General features: G+C 43.7%; 1 protein-coding gene and 1 long non-coding RNA gene across 16 annotated transcripts in view; one reads left to right on the top strand and one right to left on the bottom strand.

Moving 5' to 3' along the window:
• MRTFB (myocardin related transcription factor B) overlaps nt 1–27,965 on the top strand; it is a 184,320-nt gene that overhangs the window by 122,930 nt on the left and 33,425 nt on the right. For 13 of the 15 annotated variants that reach the window (XM_039491246.1, XM_039491251.1, XM_039491236.1 and 10 more), the window contains 5 exons: nt 4,078–4,143; nt 7,155–7,210; nt 9,469–9,544; nt 12,324–12,485; nt 13,361–13,545. In XM_039491246.1, coding sequence (XP_039347180.1) covers nt 4,078–4,143; nt 7,155–7,210; nt 9,469–9,544; nt 12,324–12,485; nt 13,361–13,545 — 545 coding nt within the window. The remainder of the gene's footprint in view (nt 1–4,077; nt 4,144–7,154; nt 7,211–9,468; nt 9,545–12,323; nt 12,486–13,360; nt 13,546–27,965) is intronic. The other 2 variants (XM_039491247.1, XM_039491250.1) reach the window with 1 other exon arrangement.
• The window catches only part of LOC120373198, a 34,311-nt gene continuing 12,490 nt past the window's right edge, over nt 6,145–27,965 (bottom strand). Inside the window, exons 5-7 of the long non-coding RNA XR_005585442.1 lie at nt 26,658–26,800; nt 11,005–11,101; nt 6,145–6,235 (exon numbers count right to left, since the gene is read on the bottom strand). This is a non-coding gene — a long non-coding RNA (uncharacterized LOC120373198). The remainder of the gene's footprint in view (nt 6,236–11,004; nt 11,102–26,657; nt 26,801–27,965) is intronic.

Raw genomic sequence — 27,965 nt, 5'->3', positions numbered from 1 at the left:
AGGGGAGGGGGGAAGTGAGTCCCTCTTCGTGTTGAGTCAAGGATTTGACTCGGTGTATATCTCTCCAAAGTGGCTAGGAGAGAGAGAGGGGGGAAGTGGGCTGCTTCCCTGTGTGTAGAGATTCAAGGGGTTTGAATCTGGGTTCCCCAGGGGAAGCTTGGGGGACAGGCAGTGTGTCAGACACTTTAACCTGACTGGTGGCAGCGAAGGAGACCTACCCTAGGATTTTAGGGTGGGAGAATACATGCGGGTCCCCATCTTTGAACCCACAAGCTCAAAGTGGGGGTGAGATCCCATGACAGCAACTCTTCTCTTCCCCAAGAAATGTGGGAGATGAATGGTTTAGTTCAAAAACTGATGAGTTGTTAGAGGAAAATGAGAGAGTCGGCCCACAGCAAGATCTCTGGGTCTCTTGCAACCTCTTAAGAGAAGAATTCCTACACCAGCTATCAAAGACAATATTACTTACCTTAGTCTTCGTCTTCCTATTTCAACAAAGGCAGACAGTGCTACAGCAACAACAGCCCAATCTTCTTCTTCTTCTCAACACCAGTACAGAAAATGTCCCTTTAAGTCTAAACTGAGACAGAAGAATTCATCCTCCACTTCTTCTTTACCGACAGACCTCAGTTTTGACATGGGGATAGAGAGCAGCAAGCCAGCTTTGAATTCCATTCCCCTTTTATTTGGAGACCATTTATGCCACTTTTACAGGCAAATGAGTTTGGGACACTATAAAGAACTGTTACACCATCCAGTTCAAGACCATACCTCCAAGCCAACCTCCCATTTCCTCTCTATTCAGGGACTCCTCTACAAGTGAGTGTTACAAGCAGAAATCAACTCTCTGCTAAGAGAGAGGGCAATAGAAGAGGTTCTAATAGATTTCAGAAATTTGGATTTCTATTCCCACAATTTCCTAATTCCAAACAAAGATGGGGGTTGATCATTCAAAGGTTTCATTACAGAATGTTAACTATGGGTTCTATTATTGCTTTCCTTTCCTATCTGGATTGGTTTGCTGCTAAAAGATGCTTGCTTTCATATTTCAATAAAGACCATCTCACAGGAGATACCCTGCATTTCACCAGAGAACAAGACCATTTCCAGTACAGGTCCTCCTTTTGGGCTTTCCACTGCACCCAGAACCTTTTCAAAATGCCTATCTGTAGTGGCAGCCTTTCAGAAAAGATGGGATTTTTGTGCTTCTGTATTTAGACTATTAGCTCCTAAAAGCAGTTCCAAACATGAACTGAGAGTGGACACTCATTTCATGTGCTCTGTGTTTCTGAGTTTGCAGTTTTGGATCAATGAAAAGACATCTCTACTGATACTCTGTGAAGGTATCTCTTTCATAGGAGCAGTTCTAGACTCCAGAACAGTGAAGGCTTACCTTCCAGAGGACAAGAATCCATCTCAGAAAGCAAAGTTCTTCCTCTCCCTTCTAGGTCTCATGGCATCAACCACATATGTTACACCCAATGCGAGACTAAAGATGAGATTTCTTCTACACTAGGGGCAGGGGACGAGAAACTTCAAACCTAAAGACACATGAACCTAATGATTACTATTCCAAACAAAATCCAGAAAACTCTCTTGTGGTGGATGGATCAGGAGCAATCCAGCTGACACTCAGATCTTTCCTCCCTGAAGTGAAAGGGTTTGTGGTTCAGGTGGCCACAGACATCATGACAGCAATGTATTATATAAACAAACAGGGAGGAGCCCACTCTTCGCAGCTTTACAAAGAGGCAGAAAAGCTTCGGAAGTGGTGTATTCATCACAAGGTTTATATGGTAGCACTGTGTGAACCAGGATCCCTCAACCAGTTAGCGGACCAACTAAGCAGAGTGTCCTCCCAGATGCATGAAAGGTCCTCGAAAGACATTGTAATCAGGGACATTTTTGCTCTCTGGGGTACTCCAAATATTTGCCACAAGGTTCAACACCAAATGCTTTTTGTTTCGTTCAAGTGCAGGAGACAGCAGTGGTACACAGACTTACTCCTTCTTTCAAAGGGAAACTTCAAAGTACTTCCACTGTTACTGGACCTTCTGTCACAGCAGCAAGGGAAAGTGTACCATCCAGATCCACTTTTGTTACATTTGACAGCATGGGCAATAGATCTTTGGTAGAATTAGAGAAATCTTTCTAAAGATCAAAGGTATAGCTGTTATGCCATTTAGGGTACATTTATCCAAAACTGCAGTATACCAATAGATGGTAAATCTGTAATATCATTGAAGTTTCTAAAAGTTTATTAAATCTTTATTTCCCCTATAAGAAAGACTGTTCCTGCTTGGAATTTAAACTTGGTGCTTTCACAGCTTATGTTTTCTTCCTTAAAACCATTATCTGCGTGTTCTGTATTTTATCTTTCAATCAAGACTGCATTTATCATAGTAGTAACGTCAGCTAGGAGGGTTAATAAACTTGTGCTTTGATGGCTGACCCTCCATTTTCAGTTTTTCATAAAGACAAAGTAGTTCTTTGTCCTCACCCAAAGCATTGATTCCAGAAATAATTTCGGACTTCTATGTTATCCAATCCATTATTCTATCATGGTTGGTTTTCCCCCCCCAAATCACACTCAAATAAGAGTGGAGTGAAGTTGCATTGTTTGGACTCTAAAAGTGTTATTGTTCTGTTTAGATAAGATCAAGGATTTCAGATTGTCACACAGATTGTTTCGTATGCGGGTAACTGTAAAGGAAATCCCATTACAGCACAAACATTGTCTAGATGGGTCAAACTATCTATAATAGAAACTTATAAGAATGCCTCACATTATCTTCTTTCTATGATTAGTACACACTCTGCTAGAACAGTGGTAGTATCCATAGTGCATCAAGACAGGTCCCAATAATTGAAATTTGTAGAGCAGTCACATGAAGTTCAATATGTATCTTTACTAAACTTATGCACTAGATATTGCAACTAAGTCTGATGCTCTAATACAGGCCTGCACAACTCGTAAAGCGGCGAGGGCCACATTACTCCAAAGAAAACAGCTGAGGGCCGAAACTCTCCGGCCCCGTGGAAACACACACCCCCCACGACCTCCTGGCCCCACGGAAACACCCTGCCCCAGAGCCGCCCAGCCCTGCAGAAACAAACCCTCCTTCCCCAGCGCCGCCCTACTAAAACAGCTGTGGGCCAAAAAGGAAGGTTGGGGGTGGGGAGGTGATACTTGATTTTAAATCAACCAGGGGCTCCCAGCTGAAGAGGTGGCTGGAAGCCCTCAGGGGCAAATTAAAGGGCCCGGGGCTCTGGCGGCTGGGGGAACCCGGAGCTTTGCGGGGCTGGGGCAGGAATTTAAAGGGCCCAGAGCTCCTGCCGCTGAGGGGAGCCCGAGCCCTTTAAATCCCAGCCCCAGCCCATCCGCTGGAGCCGCGGCCGGGATTCAAAGGGCTCTGGGCTGCCTGCAGCCGCGGGGAGCCCTGAGCCCTTTAAATCTCAGCCACCGCCGGGAATCTCTGTGGGCAGCCCAGAGCCCTTTGAATCCCGGCCGCAGCTGAGATTTAAAGGGCTCAGGGCTCCCCGCCGCTGCCGGCAGCCCAGAGCCTTTTGAATCCCGGCCGTGGCTGAGATTTAAAGGACTCAGGGCTCCCTGCCACTGCCGGCAGCCCAGAGCCCTTTGAATCCTGGCCGCGGCTGAGATTTAAAGAGCTCTGGGCTCCCCGTGGCTGCGGGCAGCTCAGAGCCTTTTGAATCCCGGCCGCGGCTGGGATTTAAAGGGCTCTGGGCTCCCCGCGGCTGCAGGCAACCCAGAGCCTTTTGATTCCCAGCCGCAGGCCACACAGTGAGCCTCCACGGGCCGCATACAGCCCGCGGGCCATATGTTGTGCAGGCCTGCTCTAATAGATTCACTCTGCAGTCCTTTTAAGATTTTAAAAAGTAACCTATAGGCCTATTATACAATATCCTGTGTCTGTTACTGAATGAACATAGTCAAAATATTTCTAAAGTTGAAATATTTGACTTCTTAATTAGAATTTATATTATTCTTTTCTGCAGCTTTAAGTAGGAGATAGTATCATAGCATGTGAATTAATGATCGCTATTTTCTTTTGCCAGTACTTCAGCTTAGGCTGCAGCAAAGACGGACAAGAGAACAGCTGGTGGACCAGGGCATCATGCCACGTAAGACTAATTTTATTTACAGTAACTTGTATCATATTTCAAGACATAAAATAATTGAAGATGAAAATTTCTAAGGAAAGCAGTCGGGATAACTTTGTCATTTGATGATATTCATTTAATACCTACAGGAAAATTATAGCTAATTTAAATAAAAGGTATTTAAAAAACAAGATAAAGTCAGTAAACTAAATTAATCTGCAGACAGAATAGCCACTGTGGTAGTGTCCCTCTAGAGTTGGAGACATAAGAGCAGACCAATGATAGAAAATATTGAGCCTAATTATTCCTTACAACATTTTAAACTGTGAGTAACTTCTCTGCAAATGATTGAATTACACCAATGAAAGCAAGTGGACAAATAAGGCTTACTGAATGACTTAGGAAGTCAGTTCCATCTCTAATTCTATGATATAGTGTAAAACAAAGTTACTGCTTATTAATTTAGTTACAATTTGAAAATGTAGATAATTTAGATGCTGTTTATTAATCAGGTACAGTTTGAAAACTCAGTTAATTTAGTTATCTTAGTTTTATTTACAGTACTATATATCTGAAATTACTACATTGTATTTTTAAAAATATAAGGCTTCTTTGTAAATTATTTCACTACTTTAAAGAAAACTAACTATATTTGGTCCTAACGTCCATTTTTCCCCTTGACTTTGCTTATTTAGGGTTAGTGCCAGCACAAAGGTACCCTAAAGTCAGTTTAATCAATAGCAGAAGATCCCATGCATAAAGGGTTTGAGTGGCATAGAGCTGCTGTTTCCAGCTCCAACACCACCACCGCTCCATCCCCCAAGAAAAAGGAGAGGGCTCTGGTTGTGGTGTTTTTATGCCTTGGTTATCCCTGACTGCCGTAACATTCTTTAGGGAACATAAGCAGCTGGAACAAGGTAGAGCAGCTTATGCTGGGAGACTGGCTGGGTGGAAGGCAGCCCTAGGATCAGGGGAGTGTAAAGACAGATTAAAGCCACCTTTGATACCACCATCCCTAGTTGCACTGAACACTGCCCTCTCCCCGCTCAAGCATCTTTACCTTGGTCCATTTTTAGAATCAGTGAAAGATGATAATGTCTAGTAAGAGAAGACTGGACTCCATAGATTATGGACCCCATTAGAAAAATTATTCTTTATTCAATAAACAAATATACCTATTTAAAATTACAAAAATACATTAGTTACAATTATTATAAATAATATTCAAGTCTTCACTGGTTGAAGTCACAATTCCTTGCATGGCTTCTTGAAACTAGTCTCTTCTTGGAGGTTTCCAGTTACCCAACACGCCTGAGACTGCTTCAGTATAGTATCCTCTTAGGCCACTACTATACTGAAAAGGCTATCAGTAAGACTATGTTTTAGTAAAGGGTATTTTTAGTAAAAGTCATGGACAGGTCACGGGCAGTGAACAAAATTTCACGTCCTGTGACCTGTCCATGACTTTTACTATATACCCCTGACTAAAACTTTGGGGGTGGGATGGCACTGGCTGGGGAGGGTAGGTGCTGGGAGGGCATGGCTGGGGGGATGCCACAGGTGCTGGTGGGGGGAGGGGTTGGCGGGGCTGGGGCAGGTTTCCTACCTGGCTCCTGGGAAGCGGCAACCTCCAGCTCCTAGCTCCACATGCTGCCTCCACTCTGCCCCAAGCCCCGATTCTAAAGCTCCCATTGTCTGGGAACCACAGCCTATGGAAGCTGCAGCAGCGGTGCCTGCGCACGGAGGCCACACATGGAGCCAGGAGCTGAGGGAGGGGAGTTCCTGTCACCCTTCCGGGGAGCCCCCCTCTACCCTCAGGTAAGCACCGCCCCACACCCCAATCCCCAGCCCTGAACCACCCACACCCAAACTCCTGCTGCTGGGGAGCTGGGGGTTGAGACTGCCCCAGCAGCAGCAGCCGGTGCGACTGCCTCAGGGGCTGCCTGAGCTGCTCAGTCAGCTCCCAGGGCAACCACAGGGGCCACTGCAGAAGTTATGGAGGTCACGGAAAGTCACGGAATACCTTCTCTCTCAAGCACAGCTGGGCTTTCAGCTACAATGTTGCAGACTTCTTACACTGTGGACTGGGTTCCAAAGAGGCACCTTTCTTTTTCTGTCTGGGAATCAACAGACTTCATTAGGAAAGTGAGGAGACAGCACTTTAAAAAATACAAATGTGTCCTTGATTTTTTCCCTTAATTGTTTATATTTTCTTGAAAATTGCTTCAGAATGAAACACAACATTATGGTGCTAGTCTATTTTAACTGTTCTTTACTTTGAATATTTTGTGTTTTTACAATGTTTAAAAACAGATTAGTGCAGACAGTTCTTAGTAAAAGACCATTTCTTTACCTGCCTGAATGTTTTGTGCATTGATCTTTCCTGTATTTATTATTAGGGAAAATAAATCATAAGAGAAGGGTAATGTAGTGGGACAGATAGACAGCTTTAGTATTTTGAATGGTGGTTGATAAAATTCTACCATAGAGCACTTTATTGGTAAATAGCTAGGGGACACCATCATATGACATGAGTGACATAAAATATTAGAATTTATTAGGGCATCACAGTATACTTTAAAAATGTTCTAATGTTCTCTGCATATGCTTGAGAAGTGGAGTTTGTTTTGCCTTCATGATCCACAGCTTTGCTTAGCTACAAATCCCAATTTAGAATCTATACCTTTGTTATATCAGTGAGTTACAGTAATTCTCTATGTGAGAAAGACTTAACCTGTACATATTTTAACAATGAGCTATAATCTCAGAGTGGAATGCCTCCCTGTGCAGAGGGCCAGCACAAAGAATATGCACTACTTCAGCCCCACTTAAGCTTTCTGCACAGGGATGATTTTAACCTTCAGTAAATACAAGCAAATAATAAATAGAGTCAGATGTTGGGCTAGTAAAGTGGAGTCCCACATCTGATGTAGTGTTGAGTGCAAGATGCCTATCCTTAACTAATACACTGATTAGAGCATTTCATTTGAAAACCATTTCCTGTCAGTTTAACTCTTTCTTTCTTCTCACAGCTTTGAAAAGCCCAGCTGCATTCCATGAGCAGAGAAAGAGCTTGGAACGAGCCAGGGTAAGGAATCTAGTTTATACTTTTTTTAAAAACTATCAACATACTATTAATATCTGAAAAAAGAAAGCTAGTTTATTACTTATGAAAAACAAAAATAGATCAATAATGTGAGGTAGGCAGTAATGTGAGGTAGATCAGACTGCATGGGACGTGTTGTTATCATTGTAAATATTCTATGGTAATATTCTGGAAGAATCCCTAAAATTGAAATGCAACATTTGTAGCAAATCTCTTGTGTTGAGTGGCAGTGTTCTGAATTCTCCACCAGTACCAGACAGGTTGTGGGTTTAAATGTGATGGTACTCTACTCCAGGTCTGCCCCCCAGTTCAAGAAGAGCACTGTTAAAATGACAGCAGAGAAAGATGGCAGGTTTTGTGCAAGGAAACTGAGGCCTTGTCTGTGCTGAAGTTTTTAGGCACCAGTGCAGCTGTATCAGTGTAGGTACACTGGTGGCTAAAACTGCGTTGTGGACAAGCCTTAATGCAGGCAAGAGGGAAAAAAATGCCACCATCATATTATCCATCCTGACATTCTGTGCTCTAGGACTACAGTAACAGTTGTAGTGCCTGCCTGCTTTCTCTGTAGATTGATCCAGCTTTGGATCATTGTAAAAGTATTGTAAAATTTACTGGCCTTTCCCCTGCACCAATTCTTGCTACTTCTCCCTTCCCCACTGGTTGCCATGGAGATACACCAAAGAACAGAGCTCAGTGGTGCATGAGTTGCTACATACTACATAGAATCATAGCAGTTCCACTCCACTTACATTCTTCCACAGATGTGGAATGCAGAATATTGCCCTTAGATCTATTTTCAGTCTGCCTGTCTTCAGATTTAAGAAGTCACCACTGATCTGGATCACATTCAGAATAACCTTAAATTATGTAGAAATTGATGGGGCCATTGATACAGCTGCTGCCATGTACAGTACTGTTTCAGTCCACCTCCTGGTACTTTTATATTGAGGATAACGGATAAATTGACATCTCCTAATACATATCCTTTATAAGAGAGACACAGGTAGGACAGCTGACAGGTTAGTTATGCCTGAATTACTCTGCACAATCCAGTAAGAGTCAGTTATCGTGCCATAACTTCATAAAACTGGCAAACTTTAAACTGTGAAGTCTAGTCATCTAGATCTTAAAACTTATTCCAAAGAGATGGGTTTCTTTTAAGAAAATTAATAAGGATGTTACTTTGCACAACAGATTTTAATAGCGAAGGTCTGAACTGTGCTAATATGGCATGGACCTGCATTATGGAACAGCGTATCTCTGGATTGCTCCTGGGTTGCTTACACAGGGATTGTGACTCAGACACTTAAACTGTCTCTGGTCCTTACACGAGATGTACTAATGTGTGTAGAGAAGGCTCTCTATGTACCAACACAAGGGCCAGGAGCAATTTGCTCATTAGTGCTGGCTGCTGCTTTGAAGTAGGGATGTCACTAACTTTCAAGTAAAGAAAAAAATTGAGTTTTAAAAGCAGTTCAAAGGCAATTTCTGTCTTGCTTACTGTAGTCATTTTAGGTCTACCAGTGTGCTGCATTTCCCAAATCCCAGTTCAATTACGCCAATTAGATTTAGATTTCAATCTCTCTTTCTTGCTCTGTGTGTTTGGGTCATAGTTAAGAGGAGCGAGTGGGGGTATTAGACAGAGTGTCTGTTTAAGGTGGGTCATTTTATGGGATCCTTGTTATTTGTAAACTATTCAGGGGAAGGGGGACTAAGTTTTATCCTATGCACTGTAAATTGCCAACTATACTTACTGTGCAATATAAATACTTTAATAATCACAAATATAAAGCCGCAACCTAAGCTTTATGCAAAATCTTGCCAAAAATTCTAAAGCTTTAATGGCTTTGTTCATAGGGAAGAATTTTCAATACAAAAAATAAATCTCTCCCACAACAGAAATCAGTGATACTCAACTACAGTGGGAGGGAGGGAGGAATAGCTCAGTGGTTTGAGTATTGGCCTACTAAACCCAGGGTTGTGAGTTCAATCCTTGAGGGAGCTACTTAGGGATCTGGGGCAAAAATCAGCACTTGGTCCTGCTAATGAAGGCAGGGGGCTGGACTCAATGACCTTTCAAGGTCCCTCCCAGTCCTAGGAGATAGGTATATCTCCAATTATAAAAATATAAAACCCAAGCAGCAATATATTCATAAATCCAGTTCTCATAAAAGTTTGTGTGAATGAACAAATTGCTTTGTTCTATAGTCATTAGTATGATGCTTTTTTTTTTTTTTAAGACTGAAAATTTTCTGAAGCACAAGATTCGCAGCAGACCAGATCGATCAGAATTGGTCAGAATGCATATCCTGGAAGGTAGGAACCCATGTATCCTGTTTTTCAGGCTAACGGTTTATTTTAGTTTGGGGCTATCTAACTGAATCAAGCTTTGTTATGAGGTACTTATTAAGGTGCAGGACTGTTTTGCTTGCCAATCTGTAGTTCAGGTAATTGGCACTCCATGGATACTTAAACCAGTGGGGAGGAATCTTTATCCTTAATCCACAGCAGAGAAGACACTCCTGACCACTGCTCTCTTCTCAGCTGTGAGGAGGAGGATGCTATAACCACAGTTTCCCTTAAATAAAAATTGTGTTGTATCATATAAAGTTAATTGCTGTATTATCTATCTCCTAAGAGTTGTACATACAGTATACATTGTTGCAGTCTTTCAAGGAAGCCCTGAAACAATCTTACAATTTTAAGGGAGGTTTTCAGCTTTAGATTAATCATTAATGAGCTCATCTCTCCACATTTTGTTGCTTTGCTGTTCAGGTAAATTTAATACTCAGAAATAATAAAATCAATTTTTGAATGAGACTGCATTAGCATGTTTTAATATTGAAATCCCATTGTATGTACAAACAGCAGTAGTAAAACCAAAATGAATTAACAGTATTCCATTTGGTGAAATAGTCTGCTGTTTTTAGTTTTCAGAACATGAACTTGGATACTACACTCAGATCAGGATTCTTCATATTGACAGGCCATCTGCATTTTGTCATTAAAATTAGCACGCAACAAACATCTAACAACCTTCAAAATTACATTTTAAAATTAAGCCTTTTATAGTTGAGTTTGGCAAGAGAGGCTCCAAAAAATTTGTTTTGAAGTTGAAAAACAACAGTTTAATGGATTTCATTCATATTTGTTCTGGGAAAACTGTCATTAGGGATAAAATCATATCAAGTTTCTGCCCAGTATATTGGGAAACAGCCAAGACGTTACATTCTGAAAATTGGGGTTTATAATGGAAATACCAACTCACCCTTAACTATAAGAGTGCTGCTATAATGTATAAATTTTTACTAATGTGATCTGCTTTCAGATTTATGAATCATATTAGTTCTGTGTGTCATACTTTTGGTTTCACACACATGATTACAATATATGCTGATATTATTACTGTAGAATAAGAAGTGCCTGCGTTCTTTAAAATGTCCCCGATGGGTTTTTTCTTTCCACTTCAGCCTACTTAATTAGTCTAGCAGAATAAATTGATAGTCTTACTTTGGTGACAAAGGCCTTGATTCGGCAAAGTGTGTAAGCAATTGCGTAATTTAAACTGACTTCAGTGGGACTACTCAAGTGCTTAAAGTTAAATAGGTGTTTAAATTCCTTGCTGAATTGGGGCAAAAGTAATTGAAGAGAGTCAAATTTGACTCAAATTTTAGGTTTGTAAAAATATGCTCATAGAATCAGTGAGGATTTTTTTTAATAACGAAAATCTTTTCAAATAAGAGATTTCACTGGAGTGTTAAGCAAATAAACATTACCCTCTGGAGTTTTCAACTCAAACATAACCCGGAGAATTGAAAGTGAAATTGATAAGAAACTGGCTATCATCAAATGCAAAATTGTGTAGTCTTCTCCCTAGTGAAAGAAATGTCAAAAGTAACCAATACTATAGGGGTTGGCAACCTTTCAGAAGTGGTGTGCCGAGTCTACATTTATTCACTCTAATTTAAGGTTTCGTGTGCCAGTATTACACTTTAGCATTTTTAGAAGGTCTCTTTCTACAAGTCTAAAATATATAACTCAACTATTTTGTATGTAAAGTAAATACAGTTTTAAAAATGTTTAAGAAGCTTCATTTAAAATTAAATTAAAACGCAGAGTCCCCGGACCAGTGGCCAGGACCCGGACAGTACGAATGCCACTGAAAATCAGCTCGCATGCCACCTTCGGCACGCGTGCCATAGGTTGCCTACCCCCGCAATACTATATCATAAATTGTGAAGTTGTGTAAGTTGTTTTAATTATTTCAGTAACATAGAAAAGGACTTTTTGTAATAAAACATTTAAATCTGATAGTGCCTCTCTAATAGGTCAACACCATTTATATAGCTGCTTATACTAATAAACAGCATTTTGGTATCCTGTCCGTCTGTTGTAGTGTACAGTGAATATTACATACCTTGTTTATGTTGTGTAGATTCTGTAGCTACAAATTGCATCCTAAATTGATGACGGGGCAGGGTCCTTGATCAGAGTGCCTAAAACAATGGGGTCTTGATTTGGGATCCCCAGGCACTACCATAATTTAATAATAAAACTAATAATTATTATTAAATACTATGTTGGTTGGGTGAGCCTGTATGACCTTGATTTTTTTGGCTGGGTATAAGTTTTTTTGAATTTAAATTTTAAATTTCATCTTGCGATGCTGAGGAAATTTATCGTAACGTATCGGAGAAAAAAGGACAAATGACTTCAAAACCAGAAAGTTTTTCTGAGTTGGTCTTTTTTCATGTGTTTTTGTTTTGTTTTGTTAAAAATGTTACAAATACAAATGGCTGCGAAAGTCTTTAAAAGTGCTATATTTAGCTAATTGTGGGAGGATGTTATAAACAAGAGCTATCTAAAACATTTTCCTTTTCTAATATTAATTTTGATGATCTGTAGATAAGTTAGTACTATATACATATTTTTATAACAAAATGACACGCTCTAATAAAGGACTAAAATAACTCACTGATGTTTTAAAGTTTTCAACATGCATGGAGGTATGGCTATGAAGATCAAATGCTATTTTGGTGGTCTTAAAATGAGACAAAATAGTTAACAGAATCATTAAAAGTTTTATCTCTTTTAGAGACATTTGCAGAACCCTCACTGCAGGCAACTCAGATGAAACTGAAGAGAGCTCGGCTGGCAGATGATCTGAATGAAAAGATTGCTCAGAGGCCTGGCCCTATGGAACTGGTGGAAAAGAACATCCTTCCTGTAGACTCCAGTGTTAAAGAAGCAATTATAGGCAAGTAGAAGATCTACAACTTGGATCTGTTATCAGTAAGGAAATATGAGAAATTAGTAATTTGAACCTTAACTTTAAAGGTTAGTTGAAAAAAATAAAAGTTAATTAGCTATGTATTATGTCAACTTCTAAGGGTAGGTTTACACTTACCTTCCGGGTCGACGCAGTGAGTTCGACTTCTCGGAGTTCGAACTATCGCGTCTGATCTAGACGCGATAGTTCGAACTCCGGAAGCGCTGCGGTCGACTCCGGTACTCCACCACTGCAAACGGCGGTGGCGGAGTCGACGGGGTAGCCGCGGAGTTCGACCCCGCCGCGTCTGGACGGGTGAGTAGGTCGAACTAGGGTACTTTGAATTCAGCTACGCTATTCACGTAGCTGAATTTGCGTACCCTAGTTCGACCCCCCTTCTTAGTGTAGACCAGGCCTAAGATACTTATGCCCTATCAGCACTAAATTGAGCAAAGTAATACTGGTTTTTTTTTTCAAACTCAGTTTTAACTGTACAGTTGATTTGAGTATAAAGCTATGTCTGTCTTACATGAGTGAATCTTTTAATTATTACAAATAATTAAAAATTGACACTACATAGACTCTTATTTAGTCTCCTCCCATCTTAAGGGACCATCCCACTAAATGCTCAGAATACAGTTCTTTTCATCCTTTCTTAGAAGATGATCACCATTGAGCAACCAATTTTTGGACCCTTGAATATCATTTAAGATGGCTTTTATTGTGTTAAAATAACATTTATATACAAAAATATTTAACCACAAATCATACTATGCTAGTTGATTTCCTACATTTCATGGCTCCTCTAGCTAGCTAAATACTGACTTTTGAAACTAAAGAGTTTATTTTTGTAAACATCCTAGCAGTTGGACAAGAGAGTTATCCCCAAGCTTTGGATGATTACTCATTTGATGAAGACAGCAGTGACGCTTTATCTCCAGATCAGCCAGCTAGCCAGGAATCCCAGGGTTCAGCAGCATCTCCTGGTGAGCCAAAAACAAGTGACTCGCCATCATCAGTCACACCGAACACTACTTCTACCACACAGGTACAGTTTATAAATGTGAGAATCAAATCACAAACCTATGTATTGTAGTACTGTATTGCAGTAAAGAGAGCACTGATAAAAAAGCACATTTACCATACATGATATTTTACTTTCTGTGTGTTTTTGTGGCATTTCACTTAAATGGTGATCATTCTAGGCACCGTTGATCAAAGTTGGAGGACATATTTGACCAAAGAGAGGTATTGAAGGCCCCGAACATAACATAGGAAAAGGAGGACGCAAATAAAGAGCACTAGTTGTGTTCTCACCTTTCTTTATTTCCCTCATTTTTTTCATTAATATTTATCATTTTTAACTCATCTTTTATTTTATCTTTCCTACTGGCCACCATCTCTGTCTCTCTTTCTATGCTATATATGACCCTAGAAACACTACTACTTCTTGAACACCAGATTTCATTCATCACACTGCCAAGCAACCCACAACTTCAGGTAACCAAACTAAAGCAGGTTTCGAGCTTTAAAAAATTCTCAGTATTGTTTGTGTAGGCTGCTTTTCATGTTGATAAAATAACCGGCTTCAATTTAAGCAAAAAGTCGAAAACTATTCTTTTTAAAGGATTGTGCTGGTTAAAATCCAGTTTACTCAAAAATGAACTAGTGAGACTTCTTGGTTCCCCTCTGTATGAACGTGGTAGAGGAATAGATGGAGTGAACATGACCTGCCTGCCTGCCAGTGTATTAAAGAAATCTTCGCTCATATTCTGTAATGTGGCCTCCCACCATTATATGAGGGTTGCATTTTACTTTTCCCTTTATTGCAAGTACCCTTCCCCTGCACTCTTAAAAGCAATGATAAGTTTGTTTAGCTGTTCCCCCACCTTCCCTGTAGTACTTAGGACACTGAACAAACGGTAAAAATATCATGGTGGTAAAAAACAAAAAATATTAGATCTAACCCTGCAGACTGCTGTTCTGTTTAAAACAAAAAAATCTGAGAAAGGTGGGATTCCTACACCGTGCACATCCTTCTCACATCACATCAACCTGAAACTTCAAGCCAGAATCCAAATATATGCGTGGAATTTCCTCCACCATCAACATGGATAAACATTCAGAAAGTGCTTTAAAAATAATGGAGGTGGCAACATTCACTTAACAGTCATTCTAACAAGAGAGAGAAAACAGATCAGTTCCTAAAGTATCCCATTCTGAGCTGTTACACTGTGCAAAAGTGTTTGGGTCACTTCTGAATTTAGGTGTATTTCATAGCAGTGTATTGTGATCGCCTTGTCTGATCGGTTTGAACAGAGGGAACATATCTGTATTCCTTTTATTTGCTAAATGAATACAGGGAACATTTGTACTATTTAATTATGCAAAGTGAGTAACAAAAGCAGGGAACAGGAAATTTCCCATGTAGTATAATTTACATAATCTAAGTAACCATTTCTTTGCTATCCATATATTTCACATTTCCACCGTACTTCAGAGATGACATTGATTTTAACTGGATATTATCTTTCCTCCCCCAAATATCTAATTCAGACAGAAAAATAGATAAACCTTTGAAAAAGACAAACTTTCATACTGTTTTCAAGCTCTCTGTGTAGTCTAGAACTGATAATGAATTAAATCATCTCAGATTCATTGCTTGCTAGTATCTGTAATTATTGGATCCTTTTTAATGGAATTTAGAGACACTTGTTTACCTAGATTACTTTGCAAATGCTTGCAGTAAAAGGGTTCAAAAAAGAACTAGATAAATTCATGGAGACTGATAGGTCCATCAGTGGCTACCAGGATGGGCAGGGATGGTGTCCCTAGTCTTTGTTTGCAAGAAGCTGGGAATGGGCAACAGGGGATGGATCACTTGATGATTACCTGTTCTGTTCATACCCTCTGGCACACCTGGCATTGGCCACTGTTGGAAGACAGGATACTGGGCTAGATGGACATTTGGTCTGACTCATATGCCCGTCCTTATGTTGCTGCACTGGAATCTGAAGAACCCAGTTTGCTGTTCCTAGGTTCCAAGAGTGAAATCCTGGCTTCCTTGAAGTCAATAGCAAAACTCCCATTCACTTCAAGGAAGCCAATATTTCACCCCATGCTTTTTCCAGAATCTATAGACCCTCTGCAGTCATCCCAGAAGAATGTTTTGTCTTTAATGGTAATGGTTAACTTCAGTTGCCAGTGGCTTTTTAGTACCTTTCTTCGTTCCAGATACTTAACTTGTATAAATCATCATAACTCTATTGAAGTCAGTCAGTGGAGCTATGACAGTCTCCATCAGCTGGGTATCTGGCCCTGGTCTCCAAAAAAGATCACAGAAGTAATGAAGATGTTGTTTTTTATATTTGTATCATTTTAAAACAGTGTAGATGTTCAGTATTAAGAAACAAAACAAACTTGCTGTTTCTCATCTAAGCTAGATTTTCTTGTTTTCTTGCATTATGTATTTAAATTAGATTTTCCAAAGAAGAGGGAAAGTAAGGAAACCTGAAATACTAAAAGGAACAAAACTGGCAGATGCAACATTTTTCTAATCTATAATAAGATAACTGAATGAATGGTATTTTTTTTAAAAATAGATTAACAAAAAATCAAATGTAGATTTGACTCAATAGCTTAAAAATAGTACTATCCACTGCCATGGAGAGATCAGAGCTTAATTGTTAGTCTTTGTAGCTTATGTTCTTAGGTCAAAGAAGCAACATTGCTTCTCTCAGGTGCTTCCTTGACTGGTCCAAAGATAGTCTCATTCAAAAGGATGGCAGTTTTGTGTGTCTGCCCTGGACTACACTGGGGTGTGGGGATCGATCTAAGATATGCAACTTCAGCTACAATAATAGCGTAGCTGAAGTCGACGCATCTTAGATCGACTTACCTCAACTGCCGCTGCCCTCCCCCCCCCGTCGACTCCACTTCCACCTCTCGGCAGTGGTAGAGTTCTGGAGTCAACGGCAGAGCGATGGGGATCAATTTATTGCGTCTACACTAGATGCAATAAATTTATCCTTGATAGATCGATCACTAACCGCCGATCTGGCGGGTAGTGAAGACCTGCCCTCTGACAGTATAAATTATTAGATCTACAAGGGAAACAGATTGCCTTTTCAGAAGTAGAGGCGATTAAGATTGATCCAAATTACTCCATTAATAAGCTCCAAGGCCTAATCAGTGTCATCTCATTACATTGGTGTACATCAGTAATAAACCCACTGTAAATATGAAAAGAATATTAAGACCATAGTGATGGTTTGCTTTTTGCCAAGGGCCGATGGAACACAGACAGATTCTCTGCACCTTGAAGTCTTTAAATCATGATTTGAGGACTTAAATGGCTCAGACATAGGTTTGATACAGGAGTGGGTGGGTGAGATTCTGTGGCCTGCATTGTGCAGGAGGTTGGACTAGATGATCATAATGGTCCCTTCTGACCTTAAAGTCTATGATTCTTGTTTCAAACATTTTAAAAAATCAGGTAATAGCAGACAGGTGGAGGCATAATGCTGTACTTGAATTTATTTTCCCAAAAGCCTGTCTCAACCAATTTGTAAAATTTGTAGACTTAAAGAACTAAACACCAGGTTACCCCATTATTTTTTTGGATTATTAGTCTAACCGTTTATACGATTTAGAATAGGCCTGTCAAGTGATTAAAAACATTAATTGCGATTAATCACGCTGTTAAACAATAATAGAATACCATTTATTTAAATATTTTTGGATCTTTTCAAATATATTGATTTCAATTATAACACAGAATACAAAGTGTACAGTGCTCACTTTATATTTTTTTTATTTAAAATATTTGCGCTGTAAAAACAAAAGAAATAGTATTTTTGAATTCACGTAATACAAGTACTGTAGGGCAATCTCTTTATCATAAAAGTTGAACTAACAAATGTAGAATTATGTACAAAAAATAACTGCATTCAAAAATAAAACAATGTAAAACCTTACAGCCTACAAGTCCACTCAGTCCTACTTCTTGCTCAGACAAACAAGTTTGGCTACAATTTGCAGGAGATAGTGCTGCCCACTTCTTGTTTACAATGTCACCTCAAAGTGAGAACAGGCATTCACCTGGCACTGTTGTAGCCAATATCGCAAGATATTTATGTGTCAGATGTGCTAAAGATTCACATGTCCTTTCATGCTTCATTCCAACCATGCTGATGGTGGGTTCTGTTCAATAACAATCCAAAGCAGAGCGGACTGACTCATATTCATTTTCATCCTCTGAGTGAGATGCCACCAGCAGAAGGTTGATTCTTCTTCGAGTGATTGCTCCTATGCATTCCAGTTAGGTGTGCGCGCCGTGCGTGCACGGCTCTTCGGAAGATTTTTACCCTAGCAACACCGGCGGGCCGGCTGGGCGCCCCCTGGAGTGGCGCCGCTATAGCGCTAGATATATACCCCGGCCGGCCCATCCGCTCCTCAGTTCCTTCTTCCCGCCCGTGACGGCCGTTGGAACAGTGGAGTGCTCCTTTGACCTCCACATCCCTAGCTCACCTCTGATTCTCATTTTGTATTTAGTAGATTAAGGGGAATTAGGGGGGCTTAGCCTTCCTTTCCCGTCCGGTGCGGGCTTATGCCCAAGACACCGGGGTTCAAGCCCTGTGCGGCTTGCCAGCGGCACATGCCAATTGGGGACCCTCATGACTCCTGCCTGCGTTGTCTTGGTGAGGCCCATCGACCAGATAAGTGCCCAATTTGCAGATCGTTCAAACCTAGAACGAAAAAGGAGTGGGACATTAGATTGAGGCAGCTCCTAATGGAGTCGGCGCTTACTCCTGCGGTGCCGACACCTTCAGCTCCGCCGTCGTCCTCGGCACGGAGCGCTCCAGCGGTCCCCGACCGGTCCGGTACCGAGACTCTTAAGAAAAAGCAGCCGGCACCGAAGCCCCGGCACCGTTCCCTCTCACCATCGGGGAAATGAAAGCCGCAGCAAAAGTCTATGAAGACATCGGCATCGGGACCGCTTGTCCAGCAGCCATTGTCGGCCCCCTCGGCACCGACCTCGACAGCGCATAGACCATGCGCGGTACCGTTGACTCCGGCACTGTCAGGGCCGTTGAGTCCGGTACCTCCGTGCTCCCCGGTGCGAACCGTGGTCGAGCTGCCTCTCCCGTCCACGCCCAAGACTTTCTCGACGGCGAGGGAGCTCATAGAGCTCACAGAGGCACCGAGCCTCCGGCCCCCGGCACCGCCGGTACGGGCTGTACAGTCAGTGGGTAAACCGGCCATGATGAGGCCTCCTTCCCCTGACAGACGGGATAGAAGGCGATCCAGGTCCCGCTCCCGATCCCGGAGACGGTCACCTGCACGCCGATCCAGGTCCCGGCACCGGTCACCATCCCGGTACCGCTCTCCTTCTCGGTGCCGGTCGCAGTCCCGGTACCGCTCCTCATCATGGTACCGGTCGCACTCCCGGAGACGATCTCGGTCCCGGTCTCCGGACCGTTGGCACCGAAGAAGGTCCGGATCCCGACACCGCTCCTGTCACCGTTCACGGAGCCGCTCCCGTCGACGACGGTCGAGATTGCGGTCGACCTCCCGATACTCACGCGGTCGATGGTCCCGCTCTCGCTCCCGGCACCGCAATGACCCGCACCGGTCCCCGGCACCGTCCACGGACAGACTAGTGGCATCGACGGCGCAGTCCCTGAGCGCCTCTGCCCCCCCGTGGCCTTCCCGCCAACCGTCGGTCGCCTCGCACGAGGGCAGCAGTGGAGAGCACTGGGCAGACCCCCAAGGGCAGGACCACAGTCCACAGCAATGGGGCTTCTGGACCCCCTGGGCCTATCACGAGGCTCAAGGCGTCCCCTCCCTGCAGCGACCCAGGGCCTCCGACCACAGGGTGTCGGATGCCACTGTCAGCAGGCCCCCTCCATCACCTCTGGCTGAGGCTCCACCGCCGCCTGTACCGGCGGAGCATCCCGTAGAGGCGGAGGCTTCGCACCCCATGGACGAGCCTCAGCTACAAGCCATGGGCCAGGGCCTGTCCTCGTCTTTCTCGCCGGATGAGGCGGTGGCGGGGTCTTCATCATCGGATCCCCCTCCGATTGACTTGCGTGCCCAGCAGGTCCTCCTTCGTCGGGTGGCACAAGCCATTGACTTCCCGGTCGCAGAGGTCACTGAAGACGAGGATCCAGTTACTAGGGTGCTTGGAGCAGAGGCCCCGATGCGAGTGGCCCTGCCCTTCATTCACACCATCCAGAAGAATGCCACTACAATCTGGCAGTCGCCTGCATCCATCCCTCCCACTGCTCGAGGCGTGGAGCGAAAGTACTCTGTTCCCCCGACCAGGTACGAGTACCTGTATACGCACCCGACCCCAGACTCCCTCGTCGTGCAGTCTGTGAATGACCGGGAGAGAAATGGGCAACCCGCGCCGGCGCCAAAGTCCAAGGACGCGCGGCGGATGGACCTGTTGGGCCGGAAGGTCTATTCGGCGGGCGGCCTTCAGCTACGGATAGCCAATCAGCTGGCTCTCCTTGGCCGCTACACCTACGACAACTTCGTGGCCCTCTCTAAGTTTACGGAGTTGATTCCAACATCCTCCAGGCAGGAATTCTCAGCCCTGCTTGAGGAGGGCAAGAAAGCCTCCAGGTCCTCCCTCCAGGCCTCACTGGACTCGGCAGATTCCGGAGCCAGAACTTTGGCATCAGGAGTGACCATGAGGAGGATCTCCTGGCTGCAGTCTTCCACCTTGCCGCCAGAAGTCCAGTACACCTTACAGGACCTGCCCTTCGATACCAAGGGCCTATTCTCGGAGAAAACAGACTCCAGAATCCAGACCCTTAAAGATGGCCGTGTCGCCATCCGCACCCTGGGCATGCACATGCCAGCTACCCAGCGGAGGTCCTTCAGGCAGCAACCGTATCGGCCATTCAATCAGGCCAGGCCACGGCCTGATAATGGGCGTAGAGGCAGGCTGAACCGGGGTAGGCCATCCGGCAACCGCCGCACCCAGTCCCAGGCGCCCCCCAAGGCCCCTCAAGGGCCGAAGCAGGGATTTTGATGGGACGCCCGAGGACGGCCCATCAGTCTCTTTAACGGATCCTTCCCCGTTATTTTTCAACCGGCTTTCCCATTTCCTCCCGGCGTGGTCCCAGATTACAACGGACAACTGGGTGCTACGCACGGTAGAGTCCGGTTACCGTCAGACATAGGTTTGATACAGGAGTGGGTGGGTGAGATTCTGTGGCCTTCAGTTTGTTTCGCCCCCTCCCTCCCACCCCACCCCTCTTCAGGGACCCCTCTCACGAGCAAGTCCTCTCCCAAGAGGTCGAGACTCTGCTGAGTTTGGGTGCCATAGAGGAGGTGCCGAGCGAAATGCGAGGCAGGGGATTTTATTCCCGATATTTCCTAATCCCCAAAGCGAAAGGAGGTCTAAGACCTATACTAGACCTCCGGGAGCTCAACAGATACCTGCTCAAGCTCAAGTTTCGCATGGTAACCCTGGGGACTATCATTCCCTCCCTGGATCCGGGAGACTGGTTTGCCGCCCTCGACATGAAGGACGCGTATTTCCATGTCACGATTTACCCTCCTCATCGACGCTACCTGCGTTTTGTCGTCAACAGCACGCACTACCAGTTTACGGTGCTTCCCTTCGGCCTCTCCACCGCGCCGAGGGTCTTCACCAAGTGCATGGCAGTGGTTGCCGCAGCCCTCCGCCGTCGTCGTATACACGTATACCCGTATCTCGACGATTGGCTGATCCGCGGACCATCCCGCCAACTGGTAGCAAGTCACATGACCACGATCCCAGCCCTGTTTCAGCGCCTAGGACTTATGATAAATGCCGAGAAGTCCACGTTGACTCCATCGCAGAGGGTGGAGTTCATCGGAGCGGTCCTGGATTCCAATTTGGCCAGGGCCCGCCTCCCTCAACCTCGGCATCAGTCTTTGGTCTCCTTAGTTCGGGATCTGCAATCCTTTCCCACAACAACGGTGCGATCCTGCCTCTGCCTCCTGGGCCACATGGCATCGTGCACGTTCGTCACTTCATACGCGAGGTTGCACCTTCGCCCGTTTCAAACTTGGCTTGCGTCAGTGTACCGGCCACACCGCGACTCCATAGATATGGTGGTCACGCCCACGAAGCCGACCCTTGCTTCACTCAGCTGGTGGCTGGACCCAGAAGTCGTGTGTGCCGGAGTCCCATTCCGCCCTCCTCACCCATCCGTCACCCTGACCACGGATGCTTTGGAGCTGGGGTGGGGGGGCGCACCTGGCCGACCTACACACCCAAAGTCTCTGGTCGCCCCGAGAGCTCTCCCTACATATCAATGTCAGGGAACTGCGGGCGATTCGCCTTGCGTGTCAAGCCTTCCGCTCCCATCTCCAACGGCGCTGTGTGGCGGTGTTTACGGACAACACGACGGCGATGTTTTATGTCAACAAGCAGGGCGGGGCCCGATCCTCCATGCTTTGCACGGAAGCGATGCTCCTGTGGGACTTCTGCATAACCCACTCGATTCACCTGGTAGCGTCCTATCTTCCAGAGGTGCAGAACACGCTGGCCGACCGTCTCAGCAGGTCGTTCCTTTCTCACGAGTGGTCCCTTCGTCCAGATGTGGTACACACAATTTTCCGAAGGTGGGGGTTTCCCCAAATAGACCTGTTTGCCTCCAAAGAGAACAGGAAGTGCCACCAGTTCTGTTCTTACCAGGGTCGCTCCCAAGGCTCCCTGTCGGACGCATTCCTCTGCTCCTGGACGGTTCACCTCCTATATGCCTTCCCTCCGTTCCCACTCGTACATCGGGTGCTGCTCAAGCTTCGGAGGGACAGGGCCCGCCTCATACTCGTCGCTCCGGCCTGGCCGAGACAGCACTGGTACACTCTGCTGCTCGAGCTCTCAGTATGGGATCCCATTCCCCTCCCGTTGTGGCCGGATCTGATAACGCAGGACTTCGGCAGGCTCCGCCACCTGGACCTGCAGTCCCTCCATCTTACAGCTTGGTACCTGAGTGGTTGACCCACGCGGAGCGTGACTGTTCGGCGGCGGTCCAGCGAGTCCTGCTAGAGAGCAGGAAGCCTTCCACTTGCTTGACTTACCTCGCGAAATGGAAGCGTTTCGCACTCTGGTGCGATCAGAGAGACCTTAATCTGTTTGTCGTCCCTATTCCAACGATCCTGGACTACCTCTGGTCGCTTAAGGAGCAGGGTCTTGTGGTCTCATCGTTGAAAGTGCACCTAGCGGCCATATCCGCCTTTCGACCGCCCGTCGGTCACCGGTCTATCTTCTCCGATCCAACGCTTTAGGTTTCCCGCTTCCTAAAAGGCCTAGATCGCTTGTTCCCGCCAGTACGACGTCCTACCCCGTCCTGGGATCTGAATCTAGTTTTGGCCAGGCTCATGGAAGCCCCCTTCGAGCCCTTGGCCACGTGTTCCCTACTTCATCTGTCGTGGAAAACGGCTTTCCTCGTTGCCATAACCTCAGCGAGGCGAGTTTCCGAGCTTCATGCACTAACGGCTGGTCCGCCGTATACCATCTTTCATGCAGACAAAGTTCAGCTTCGGCCACACCCGGCCTTCCTCCCTAAGGTGGTATCGGCCTTCCATTTGAACCAGGACATTTTTCTTCTGTTTTTTTTCCCGAAGCCTCACGCCTCGAGTCGGGAACAACAGCTTCACACCCTGGACGTCCGCAGGGCCCTCGCTTTCTACATAGAGCGAACAAAATCCTTCCGGCGTTCGCCCCAACTATTCGTAGCGGTTGCGGAGTGTATGAAAGGCAAGCCGGTCTCCTCTCAGAGGATTTCCGCCTGGGTGACTGCATGTATCCGGACATGCTACGAGCTTGCTCGTGTGCCAGCTAACCGCCTCACCGCTCACTCTACGAGAGCGCAAGCCTCGTCTGCCGCCTTCCTGGCCCATGTCCCCATCCAGGACATCTGTAGAGCGGCCACCTGGTCTTCTGTCCACACCTTCGCTTCCCACTACGCATTGGTGCAGCAATCCAGAGACGATGCAGCCTTCGGCTCAGCAGTCTTACACTCTGCCACGTCTCACTCCGACCCCACCGCCTAGGTAAGGCTTGGGAATCACCTAACTGGAATGCATAGGAGCAATCACTCGAAGAAGAAAAGACGGTTACTCACCGTTGTAACTGTTGTTCTTCGAGATGTGTTGCTCCTATCAATTCCAGACCCGCCCTCCTTCCCCACTGTCAGAGTAGCCGGCAAGAAGGAACTGAGGAGCGGCCGGGCCGGCCGGGGTATATATCTAGCGCTATAGCGGCGCCACTCCAGGGGGCGCCCAGCCGGCCCGCCGGTGTTGCTAGGGTAAAAATCTTCCGAAGAGCCGTGCACGCGCGGCGCGCACACCTAACTGGAATGAATAGGAGCAACACATCTCGAAGAACAACAGTTACAACGGTGAGTAACCGTCTTTTTTTCTTTTTTGGTGGTTTGGGTTCTGTAATTTCTGCATCAGAGTGTTGCTCCTTTAAGACATCTGAAAGCATGCTCCACACCTCATCCCTCTCAGATTTTGGAAGGCACTTCAGATTCTTATACCTTGGGTCGAGTGCTGTATCTATCCTTAGAAATCTTACATTGGTACCCTCTTCGCGTTTCGTCAAATCTGCGGTGAAAGTGTTCCTAAAAAGGACATGTGCTGGGTCATCATCCAAGACTGCTATAACATGAAATATGTGGCAGAATGCTGGCAAAACAGAACAGGAGACATACAATTCTCCCCCAAGGAGTTCAGTCACAAATTTAATTAATGCATTATTTTTTTAATGAGCATCATCAGCCTGGAAGCATGTCGTCTGGAATGGTGGCAGAAGCACAAAGGGGCATACGAATGTTTAGCATATTTGGCACGTAAATACCTTGCAACACCGGCTATAAAAGTGCCATGTGAGCACCTGTTCTCACTTTCAGGTGACATTGTAAATAAGAAGCAGGCAGCAGTATCTCCCGTAAATGTAAACAAACTTGTTTGTCTTAGCAATTGGCTGAACAAGTAGTAGGACTAAATGGACTTATAGGCTCTAAAGTTTTACATTTTGTTTTTGAGTGCAGTTATGTAACAAAAAAATCTACACGTGTAAGTTACACTTTCACGATAAAGGGATTGCACTACTGTACTTGCATGAGGTGAATTGAAAAATACTATTTCTTTTATTATTTTTACAGTGCAAATATTTGTAATAAAAAATAATATAAAGTGATCACTGTACACTTTGTATTCTGTGTTGTAATAGAAATCAATATATTTGAAAATGTAGAAAAACATCCAAAAATATTTAATGCATTTCAATTGGCGTTCTATTGTTTAACAGTGCAATTAATTTTTTTGAGTTAATTGCGTGAGTTAAGTGCGATTAATCGACAGCCCTAATTTAGAAGAAAATATATATACATAATATAATATAAAATAAATAAAATTTGGAGTTGCATTTTAAGCGCTCATAAGATCTATCCACTGATTGGTGAAAACTAGAACAGTTTAAATACACAAAATGGAATGTTGAGATGCTTGATTCCCTCTTTCACAGTTCATCTGAACTGCAAAAATAGTTTGAGCTTTGCAAATAAACAAACAAAAGATCTTCACTATAATGTAGTTGTGTGGTCTAGAAAGGACAGTAACATTGTCTGACCTTGAATATTTCTGCATCTTTAAACATCTTATAAAAATGCGGCTGGAAAACAACTTGCCAGATTATCAATGGAACTAACATCACTTGGACTGGAAATTAATTTTAAGTTTGACGAATTCCTAAAACAGAAGGCTATGTGTATAATATAGTCATCTGAGCATTGTTATCATGAGTGCCTCTCGCTGGATTCTTACAGCCAGTTTTGGTATCTCCACTCTTTGAGTTACTCAGTAGACCATTATTTATGATGCTTACTTGTATTAGATGTTGCCAGACTGTTGGTTTTCCTCTAGTGTTAATTCTTTGTGCCATTTTGGTCCTTGGCTTCTTTGAGACAGCCAGCATGGATGCCCAATTAATATAAGTATGGACCTGGGCTTTTTTGATGGGGGACATTTATTCACTTGGAACTGGAGACCACCAATTCATTTAAAGTAGGTTACCAGACTTCCACTAGACTTTTAGTCACTATTGATCAGTAATGAATTTGAACTTAAGGCCAGTTACTTTCAAGTAAATAAGGTAGTCACTATTACCTAAATAAAATTATCCCTGCCTTTTTTTATTCCTCTTTACACTACCACCACCTTATTTTTTCTTTTCCTATGTCTTGCATTTTTTAGCCAGATTTCCTCCTTATTACATGTTGCTGCACTCATGAACACTTAAATGTTCAACCCAATATCTTGCAAGTTTTTTTTAATTTGCATATAGACTTCTGATAACCCATTGATAGTGATGGTTGGGATTTTCTGGTGCTTACACTCATACATTCTTAATTGTATACTCTAAATTAAACGTGTAGCTTTTGCAATGCGGCTAAGATTAACTATTTTACAGTTTATAGAAAGATTTAAGGAGGAAACAATTTTAATGGCCAGAGTGATGGGTATTAATATAAATCTGTAATATCTCTTTTGGTTAGTGATGGCTGTAATCTAGTGCTGGATTTTCAGAACAACTTCATAGGGAGCTCAGGGTGTTTCATGAAGGTTCTGTACAAAGTACAAAATACAGAACTGAGCATTTTGGAACATTTTCCCATTTGTTGTTTAAACTCACTTTATATTGGTACACTTATTTTTAAACTCAGCCAGTTGACTTTTAACATGGCCCTGACGCCTGTAAAATTGCAGCTTCTTTACTATACATCATGGCAGAAACTGGAATTATTCTGAACCTTTTTCCTAACCACCACCATGATACAATGCAAAAAAGATTGCAAAATTCAAATTCAAGAAAAACATGTCTGTTTGAGGCACCTGATAGTGTACATCATTTACAGTGCATTCCTTCCTGAGGTGCAAATTGTGACATGAATTAGGTTCCATATGGAGAAAATGTAATGTGTGTGGAGTGAAATGAAAACAAACCACGTGAAATCAGATCAGTAAGTGAAGAGTTAGGCTCCTTATGGATAGTTAAATAAAAATACTTGAAGCAATGCATGCCAAAAGCCATTCAAATGGTAAGTGTTAGATAGATACATGATAGCAACAACAAAACAACAGAGCACTTACAGCTAATTTCCAAAGCTCTTCAAATAGGGCTTTAAATCTTCTAGTTGCAGATTTTATACTGTGTTCCATACTCTTCTACATATACATCCAGAAGTACAAAACTGCTCCTCCACAGACTGAATCAGATGTTTATCTTCATGTTCCTTTTGAAATATAAGAATAAGAGCTCACATGTGGAACCATGTGCCTGGGAATTTGCTCTTTCACTCTGTTAATTTCCTCTGACAAATTTTGCATTTTATTACAAAAGAAAATATAAAGAATATTTTGAAAACAATGGAGTATAGTCAGGACTCTTTTAAGACTTCCTCCTGTACATGTTTCCAGGGCTTAAAGCATTAAAACATTTATGATCCCTCAGACAGATTGAGTGATGACCCAAAAGTCATCTTGCTTTCACCTAAGATGTTTGCATCTGGTAAGGATTAGGTGTTTGACCTCATTACTTCAAACATGTCAAGTGATGATAACACTGCTGCTTAATAGCCAATTTATTTTTAGACCAATTTCTGAACATTGAAGGACATTGCTCGATGAAGCAATGTGAAATGATTACTTTCCTAATACACTCAAACTAGCTGTTAACCTGGTGCATGTTCACTTCCAGTTAATAGAGAAAGTGCAGAAATAACACATCTGTGATGGGAAATGGGAGATTTGTTCTTTTATTCTTGTCTTTACATATCTCCTTTAAGAAATAGAGAAGTGGCAACCAATCCACAATTAAAACACAATGTTAAATTAGAAAACATGACAAGAAAGTGAAGGACATTGTTTTCCCTTTCCTCCCCCTGCTTCCCCACCCCAAATAGAGCTATTGTAAAAACGAGGAGTACACCAAGCTGGATATTTCATATGGTTTGCAGCCCTTTCAATTTGCAGCCCACTGTCAATGTGAGAACAGGTAAAATTGACTGTGTGGCAGTGGGACTGTTCAAGTTCAAGTAACATGGTGTTTGCTTGAGAGACAACAGTTTGATTCCTAGTATCAGTGAAATGGCAGGGTTTGTTTGGTCTGGGGTGGGTTTTTTCCAATAGTACTAATAAGCCATACTGTGAAGGGGAAAAAAGAAGAAATGTTGACTGGCTAGGTCAGGGAATTACATAGGACTACCACTTTAAATTTAGTTTCTTGTGCCATTGACCTCTGATGGCAGTAGACTTTGTTCCATGCAGGTAGGATGCTGTTTGCATTTGACCTTGCACTATTAAGAAAACCTCGAATATGGTCAGTTCTGTAAAATTCCATTCATCGAGAGTTGGCTGTAGTATCATTGCCTAGATAAGTATAATCATGGGTACTGATAC

Source organism: Mauremys reevesii, linkage group 10, assembly GCF_016161935.1.
Source record: "Mauremys reevesii isolate NIE-2019 linkage group 10, ASM1616193v1, whole genome shotgun sequence".
Classification (NCBI taxonomy): domain Eukaryota; kingdom Metazoa; phylum Chordata; order Testudines; family Geoemydidae; genus Mauremys; species Mauremys reevesii.
Note: the sequence above shows the minus strand (reverse complement) of the source record. Positions and strands in the feature narration are given on the sequence as shown.